The sequence below is a fragment of the Silurus aristotelis genome, assembly GCF_946808225.1.
Source record: "Silurus aristotelis genome assembly, chromosome: 20".
Taxonomy (NCBI): Eukaryota; Metazoa; Chordata; class Actinopteri; order Siluriformes; family Siluridae; genus Silurus; species Silurus aristotelis.
In genome coordinates this window covers 15,545,716-15,555,413 of record NC_139593.1, presented here as the reverse complement: position 1 = coordinate 15,555,413, position 9,698 = coordinate 15,545,716, and the positions used below count along the sequence as shown (strand labels likewise).

Here is a 9,698-nt window from a genome sequence, read left to right as displayed (position 1 = left end):
TAGTCAGTATATTATTAGTCAGTAGTATATTTTAGGGTCAGAATATTATTAGTCAGTAGTATATTATTAGTCAGTATATTATTAGTCAGTATATTATTAGTCAGTAGTATATTTTAGGGTCAGAATATTATTAGTCAGTAGTATATTATTAGTCAGTATATTATTAGTCAGTAGTATATTTTAGGGTCAGTATATTATTAGTCAGTAGTATATTTTAGGGTCAGTATATTATTAGTCAGTAGTATATTTTAGGGTCAGTATATTATTAGTCAGTATATTATTAGTCAGTAGTATATTTTAGGGTCAGTATATTATTAGTCAGTAGTATATTTTAGGGTCAGTATATTATTAGTCAGTATATTATTAGTCAGTAGTATATTTTAGGGTCAGAATATTATTAGTCAGTAGTATATTATTAGTCAGTATATTATTAGTCAGTAGTATATTTTAGGGTCAGTATATTATTAGTCAGTAGTATATTTTAGGGTCAGTATATTATTAGTCAGTAGTATATTTTAGGGTCAGTATATTATTAGTCAGTATATTATTAGTCAGTAGTATATTTTAGGGTCAGTATATTATTAGTCAGTAGTATATTTTAGGGTCAGTATATTATTAGTCAGTAGTATATTTTAGGGTCAGTATATTATTAGTCAGTATATTATTAGTCAGTAGTATATTTTAGGGTCAGAATATTATTAGTCAGTAGTATATTATTAGTCAGTATATTATTAGTCAGTAGTATATTTTAGGGTCAGTATATTATTAGTCAGTAGTATATTTTAGGGTCAGTATATTATTAGTCAGTAGTATATTTTAGGGTCAGTATATTATTAGTCAGTATATTATTAGTCAGTAGTATATTTTAGGGTCAGTATATTATTAGTCAGTAGTATATTTTAGGGTCAGTATATTATTAGTCAGTATATTATTAGTCAGTAGTATATTTTAGGGTCAGTATATTATTAGTCAGTAGTATATTTTAGGGTCAGAATAATATTATTAGTCAGTAGTATATTTTAGGGTCAGTATATTATTAGTCAGTAGTATATTTTAGGGTCAGTATATTATTAGTCAGTAGTATATTTTAGGGTCAGTATATTATTAGTCAGTATATTATTAGTCAGTAGTATATTTTAGGGTCAGTATATTATTAGTCAGTAGTATATTTTAGGGTCAGTATATTATTAGTCAGTAGTATATTTTAGGGTCAGTATATTATTAGTCAGTAGTATATTTTAGGGTCAGTATATTATTAGTCAGTATATTATTAGTCAGTAGTATATTTTAGGGTCAGTATATTATTAGTCAGTAGTATATTTTAGGGTCAGAATAATATTATTAGTCAGTAGTATATTTTAGGGTCAGTATATTATTAGTCAGTAGTATATTATTAGTCAGTATATTATTAGTCAGTAGTATATTTTAGGGTCAGTATATTATTAGTCAGTAGTATATTATTAGTCAGTAGTACATTTTAGGGTCAGTATATTATTAGTCAGTAGTATATTATTGGGTCAGTAGTATATTATTGGGTCAGTAGTATATTATTAGTCAGTAGTACATTTTAGGGTCAGTATATTATTAGACAGTAGTATATTATTAGTCAAAAGTATATTTTAGGGTCAGTATATTATTAGTCAGTATATTATTAGTCAGTAGTATATTTTAGGGTCAGTATATTATTAGTCAGTAGTATATTTTAGGGTCAGTATATTATTAGTCAGTAGTATATTTTAGGGTCAGTATATTATTAGTCAGTATATTATTAGTCAGTAGTATATTTTAGGGTCAGAATATTATTAGTCAGTAGTATATTATTAGTCAGTATATTATTAGTCAGTAGTATATTTTAGGGTCAGTATATTATTAGTCAGTAGTATATTTTAGGGTCAGTATATTATTAGTCAGTATATTATTAGTCAGTAGTATATTTTAGGGTCAGTATATTATTAGTCAGTAGTATATTTTAGGGTCAGTATATTATTAGTCAGTAGTATATTTTAGGGTCAGTATATTATTAGTCAGTATATTATTAGTCAGTAGTATATTTTAGGGTCAGAATATTATTAGTCAGTAGTATATTATTAGTCAGTATATTATTAGTCAGTAGTATATTTTAGGGTCAGTATATTATTAGTCAGTAGTATATTTTAGGGTCAGTATATTATTAGTCAGTATATTATTAGTCAGTAGTATATTTTAGGGTCAGTATATTATTAGTCAGTAGTATATTTTAGGGTCAGTATATTATTAGTCAGTAGTATATTTTAGGGTCAGTATATTATTAGTCAGTATATTATTAGTCAGTAGTATATTTTAGGGTCAGAATATTATTAGTCAGTAGTATATTATTAGTCAGTATATTATTAGTCAGTAGTATATTTTAGGGTCAGTATATTATTAGTCAGTAGTATATTTTAGGGTCAGTATATTATTAGTCAGTAGTATATTTTAGGGTCAGTATATTATTAGTCAGTATATTATTAGTCAGTAGTATATTTTAGGGTCAGTATATTATTAGTCAGTAGTATATTTTAGGGTCAGTATATTATTAGTCAGTAGTATATTTTAGGGTCAGTATATTATTAGTCAGTAGTATATTTTAGGGTCAGTATATTATTAGTCAGTATATTATTAGTCAGTAGTATATTTTAGGGTCAGTATATTATTAGTCAGTAGTATATTTTAGGGTCAGAATAATATTATTAGTCAGTAGTATATTTTAGGGTCAGTATATTATTAGTCAGTAGTATATTATTAGTCAGTATATTATTAGTCAGTAGTATATTTTAGGGTCAGTATATTATTAGTCAGTAGTATATTATTAGTCAGTAGTACATTTTAGGGTCAGTATATTATTAGTCAGTAGTATATTATTGGGTCAGTAGTATATTATTGGGTCAGTAGTATATTATTAGTCAGTAGTACATTTTAGGGTCAGTATATTATTAGACAGTAGTATATTATTAGTCAAAAGTATATTTTAGGGTCAGTATATTATTAGTCAGTATATTATTAGTCAGTAGTATATTTTAGGGTCAGTATATTATTAGTCAGTAGTATATTTTAGGGTCAGTATATTATTAGTCAGTAGTATATTTTAGGGTCAGTATATTATTAGTCAGTATATTATTAGTCAGTAGTATATTTTAGGGTCAGAATATTATTAGTCAGTAGTATATTATTAGTCAGTATATTATTAGTCAGTAGTATATTTTAGGGTCAGTATATTATTAGTCAGTAGTATATTTTAGGGTCAGTATATTATTAGTCAGTATATTATTAGTCAGTAGTATATTTTAGGGTCAGTATATTATTAGTCAGTAGTATATTTTAGGGTCAGTATATTATTAGTCAGTAGTATATTTTAGGGTCAGTATATTATTAGTCAGTATATTATTAGTCAGTAGTATATTTTAGGGTCAGAATATTATTAGTCAGTAGTATATTATTAGTCAGTATATTATTAGTCAGTAGTATATTTTAGGGTCAGTATATTATTAGTCAGTAGTATATTTTAGGGTCAGTATATTATTAGTCAGTATATTATTAGTCAGTAGTATATTTTAGGGTCAGTATATTATTAGTCAGTAGTATATTTTAGGGTCAGTATATTATTAGTCAGTAGTATATTTTAGGGTCAGTATATTATTAGTCAGTATATTATTAGTCAGTAGTATATTTTAGGGTCAGAATATTATTAGTCAGTAGTATATTATTAGTCAGTATATTATTAGTCAGTAGTATATTTTAGGGTCAGTATATTATTAGTCAGTAGTATATTTTAGGGTCAGTATATTATTAGTCAGTAGTATATTTTAGGGTCAGTATATTATTAGTCAGTATATTATTAGTCAGTAGTATATTTTAGGGTCAGTATATTATTAGTCAGTATATTATTAGTCAGTAGTATATTTTAGGGTCAGTATATTATTAGTCAGTAGTATATTTTAGGGTCAGAATAATATTATTAGTCAGTAGTATATTTTAGGGTCAGTATATTATTAGTCAGTAGTATATTTTAGGGTCAGTATATTATTAGTCAGTAGTATATTTTAGGGTCAGTATATTATTAGTCAGTATATTATTAGTCAGTAGTATATTTTAGGGTCAGTATATTATTAGTCAGTAGTATATTTTAGGGTCAGTATATTATTAGTCAGTAGTATATTTTAGGGTCAGTATATTATTAGTCAGTAGTATATTTTAGGGTCAGTATATTATTAGTCAGTATATTATTAGTCAGTAGTATATTTTAGGGTCAGTATATTATTAGTCAGTAGTATATTTTAGGGTCAGAATAATATTATTAGTCAGTAGTATATTTTAGGGTCAGTATATTATTAGTCAGTAGTATATTATTAGTCAGTATATTATTAGTCAGTAGTATATTTTAGGGTCAGTATATTATTAGTCAGTAGTATATTATTAGTCAGTAGTACATTTTAGGGTCAGTATATTATTAGTCAGTAGTATATTATTGGGTCAGTAGTATATTATTGGGTCAGTAGTATATTATTAGTCAGTAGTACATTTTAGGGTCAGTATATTATTAGACAGTAGTATATTATTAGTCAAAAGTATATTTTAGGGTCAGTATATTATTAGTCAGTAGTATATTATTGGGTCAGTAGTATATTATTAGTCAGTAGTATATTTTAGGGTCAGTATATTATTAGTCAGTAGTATATTATTGGGTCAGTAGTATATTATTAGTCAGTAGTATATTTTAGGGTCAGTATATTATCAGTCAGTAGTACATTTTAGGGTCAGTATATTATTAGACAGTAGTATATTATTAGTCAGTAGTATATTATTGGGTCAGTAGTATATTATTAGTCAGTAGTATATTTTAGGGTCAGTATATTATTAGTCAGTAGTATATTATTGGGTCAGTAGTATATTATTGGGTCAGTAGTATATTATTAGTCAGTAGTATATTTTAGGGTCAGTATATTATTAGTCAGTAGTATATTATTGGGTCAGTAGTATATTATTAGTCAGTAGTATATTTTAGGGTCAGTATATTATCAGTCAGTAGTACATTTTAGGGTCAGTATATTATTAGACAGTAGTATATTATTAGTCAGTAGTATATTATTGGGTCAGTAGTATATTATTAGTCAGTAGTATATTTTAGGGTCAGTATATTATTAGTCAGTATATTATTAGTCAGTAGTATATTATTAGTCAGTAGTATATTTTAGGGTCATTATATTATTAGTCAGTAGTACATTTTAGGGTCAGTATATTATTTTCTCAGTAGTATATTATTGGGTCGGTATATTATTAGTGAGTAGTATATTAGTCAGAAGTATATTTTAGGGTCAGTATATTATTAGTCAGTAGTATATTATTGGCTCAGTATATTATTAGTCAGTAGTATATTATTAGTCAGTAGTATATTATTAGTACACTATGGGCCAGTAATACACTATGACTGGGTCAGTAGTATATTATTGGGTCAGTATATTATTAGTCAGTAGTATATTATTAGTACACTATGGGCCAGTAATACACTATGACTGGGTCAGTAGTATATTATTGGGTTAGTAATACAATATAGGTGAGTAATACATTATGGGTCAGTAGTATATTATGGATCAGTATTATTATTATGGGTCAGTAATACATTATTGGGTCAGTAGTATATTATTGGGTCAGTAATACATTATTGGGTCAGTAGTACATTATTGGGTAAGTAGTACATTATTGGGTAAGCAATACACAATGGGTAAATAGTAAATTATTGGGTCAGTAGTAAATCATTGGGTCAGAATTACATTATTGGGTCAGTAATACATTATTTAGTAAGTAATACACTATGGGTCAGTATTGCACTATTGGGCCAGTAATACATTATTGGAACAGTAATACACTATGGGTCAGTAGAGCATTATTGGGTCAGTAGTGCATTATTGGGTCAGTAGTGCATTATTCAGTCAGTCATACACTATGGATCAGTAGTGCATTATTCAGTCAGTAATACACTATGGGTCAGTAGTGCATTATTGGGTCAGTCATACACTATGGATCAGTAGTGCATTATTCAGTCAGTAGTACACTATGGGTCAGTAGTGCATTATTCAGTCAGTAATACACTATGGGTCAGTAGAGCATTATTCAGTCAGTAATACACTATGGGTCAGTAGTGCATTATTCAGTCGGCAGTACACTATGGGTCAGAAGTGCATTATTCAGTCAGTAATACACTATGGGTCAGTAATACACTATGGGTCAGTAGTGCATTATGGGTCAGTAGTGCATTATGGGTCAGTAGTGCATTATTCAGTCAGTAGTACACTATGGGTCAGTAGTGCATTATTCAGTCAGTAATACACTGTGGGTCAGTAGTGCATTATTCAGTCAGTAATACACTATGGGTCAGTAGTGCATTATGGGTCAGTAGTACACTATGGGTCAGTAGTGCATTATTCAGTCAGCAATACACTATGGGTCAGCAATACACTATGGGTCAGCAATACACTATGGGTCAGCAATACACTATTCAGTCAGCAATACACTATGGGTCAGTAGTACACTATGGGTCAGTAGTGCATTATTCAGTCAGCAATACACTATGGGTCAGTAGTGCATTATTCAGTCAGCAATACACTATGGGTCAGTAGTGCATTATTCAGTCAGCAATACACTATGGGTCAGTAGTACACTATGGGTCAGTAGTGCATTATTCAGTCAGCAATACACTATGGGTCAGTAGTGCATTATTCAGTCAGCAATACACTATGGGTCAGTAGTATACTATGGGTCAGTAGTGCATTATTCAGTCAGCAATACACTATGGGTCAGTAGTGCATTATTCAGTCAGCAATACACTATGGGTCAGTAGTGCATTATTCAGTCAGCAATACACTATGGGTCAGTAGTATACTATGGGTCAGTAGTGCATTATTCAGTCAGCAATACACTATGGGTCAGTAGTATACTATGGGTCAGTAGTGCATTATTCAGTCAGCAATACACTATGGGTCAGTAGTGCATTATTCAGTCAGCAATACACTATGGGTCAGTAGTGCATTATTCAGTCAGCAATACACAACGGGTCAGTAGTGCATTATTCAGTCAGCAATACATAATGGGTCAGTAGTGCATTATTCAGTCAGCAATACACTATGGGTCAGTAGTGCATTATTCAGTCAGCAATACACTATGGGTCAGTAGTGCATTATTCAGTCAGCAATACACTATGGGTCAGTAGTATACTATGGGTCAGTAGTGCATTATTCAGTCAGCAATACACTATGGGTCAGTAGTGCATTATTCAGTCAGCAATATACTATGGGTCAGTAGTGCATTATTCAGTCAGCAATACAATATGGGTCAGCAGTACACTATGGGTCAGTAGTGCATTATTCAGTCAGTAATACACTATGGGTCAGTAGTGCATTATTTAGTCAGTAATACACTATGGGTCAGTAGTACACTATTGGGTCAGTAATACACTATTGGGTCAGTAGTACACTATTCAGTCAGCAATACACTATGGGTCAGTAGTGCATTATTCAGTCAGTAATACACTATTGGGTCAGTAGTGCATTATTCAGTCAGCAATACACTATGGGTCAGTAGTACACTATGGGTCAGTAGTGCATTATACAGTCAGTAATACACTATTGGGTCAGTAGTGCATTATTCAGTCAGCAATACACTATGGGTCAGTAGTACACTATGGGTCAGTAGTGCATTATTCAGTCAGCAATACACTATGGGTCAGTAGTGCATTATTCAGTCAGCAATACACTATGGGTCAGTAGTGCATTATTCAGTCAGCAATACACTATGGGTCAGTAGTGCATTATTCAGTCAGTAATACACTATTGGGTCAGTAGTGCATTATTCAGTCAGCAATACACTATGGGTCAGTAGTACACTATGGGTCAGTAGTGCATTATTCAGTCAGTAATACACTATTGGGTCAGTAGTGCATTATTCAGTCAGCAATACACTATGGGTCAGTAGTGCATTATTCAGTCAGTAATACACTATTGGGTCAGTAGTGCATTATTCAGTCAGCAATACACTATGGGTCAGTAGTACACTATGGGTCAGTAGTGCATTATTCAGTCAGTAATACACTATGGGTCAGTAGTGCATTATTCAGTCAGCAATACACTATGGGTCAGTAATACACTATTGGGTCAGTAGTGCATTATTCAGTCAGCAATACACTATGGGTCAGTAGTACACTATGGGTCAGTAGTGCATTATTCAGTCAGTAATACACTATGGGTCAGTAGTGCATTATTCAGTCAGCAATACACTATGGGTCAGTAATACACTATTGGGTCAGTAATACACTATTGGGTCAGTAATATATTATTGGTCAGTGAACACGATGTGATTTGTTTTTTTTACCTTTAAAGTTTTTGATGACGAGTTTCTTGGAGCTGCCGGATTTGGAGCTCGGAGTTTTTCTCACTCCGTTACTGTTTTCAACCAGAGCTGAGAAACCGGAGCTCCTGTTCTGTCGGGTCTCTTCGGCCATCATTCACCGCCAACTTTCTCCCTCTGTTTTTATTCACTTAATTATTTATTTATTGGCTTTTTAAATCACTGTCGCTGTGATCACTGACATAAAGGCCTTCTGCGGGGCTGGAAGCTGGGATCCCTGCACCACGCTCTTTCCCCGAAACGCTTTTCCCCAGTCTTCTCCCGGAACCCCGAGAGGAACTCCAGTACAAGTTAGCTAGCTGAGTGAGCACGGTGGAGCACGGTGGCTAGCTAACGGTGACTAGCTAACCGTGAATAAAAAACCCCACACAAACCAAACTGTACACGTTGTAAATAATTACAAACACCCCTCTTTCCGTGTACCTCCAGACCTTTACGTAGTGTCCTGACTCGATACCTGACCCGGGGAGGACACTGTGTGGAGCAGAAAGTCCACAATGTTCATAGTTAACAGCTAGCTTTCCCCCAACACTGTAACAAAATGGCGCTAGGGTTGCCAGATATGCACAAAATGAATCCTCATGCCAAATCCACTCAGTGGTGCAGCCTGGGTTTATGCATATCATGTGTGCTGCTTACATATAAACAAATAAATCATCTTCATAAATGTGCATTTAAATTGAAAATGGAATTAATAAATAATATAAATAAAGATAAATAAGTAAAGAATAGCACACTTCAAACATTTATATATTTTTAATACTCTAATCAACATGGGCATGGACAAATATGCAAATTTATGCAAATGTATGTTTTTTATTAGATAAATAATTGCGTTAAAGGGTTTAATTTTGTCTCTTTTATAACTATTTATATTTTAAATAAAAATGGTCAAACAGAAATGCGCGCTTCAAAATATTCGTGCACTAATAAAATTAGCACCATTAAAATGAATTCACGTTTATTTGACTTGACTCATTCACACACGTACTTTGTCTTACTCCTACTGACTTTCATTTCCCTTCTCTCCAGCACGTACCTACACCCCTCCAGGCTCTTCTCATCCTGCTCCCTACTCTCACCACAAATAACAATATCATCCAAAAACATCATAGTCCATGGAGACTTCTCTCTGACCTCATCCGTCAACCTGTTCATCACCACTGTGAACAGGAAAGGGCTTAGAGCCGATCCATGCTGCAGTCCAACCTCCACCTTACATTAGTCTGTCGTTCCTACTGCACATGTCACTGCTGTCACACTGTCCTCATACATGTCCTGCA

The 9,698-nt window shown here is 31.7% G+C and overlaps 1 protein-coding gene across 1 annotated transcript in view; it reads right to left on the bottom strand.

Annotated features, from left to right (window-relative positions):
- cul4a (cullin 4A) overlaps positions 1-8,988 on the bottom strand; it is a 33,337-nt gene extending 24,349 nt beyond the window's left edge. Inside the window, exon 1 of the mRNA XM_083522321.1 lies at positions 8,380-8,988. Coding sequence (XP_083378447.1) covers positions 8,380-8,512 — 133 coding nt within the window. The 5' untranslated portion in view covers positions 8,513-8,988. The remainder of the gene's footprint in view (positions 1-8,379) is intronic.
- Positions 8,989-9,698: the final 710 nt, after the last annotated feature.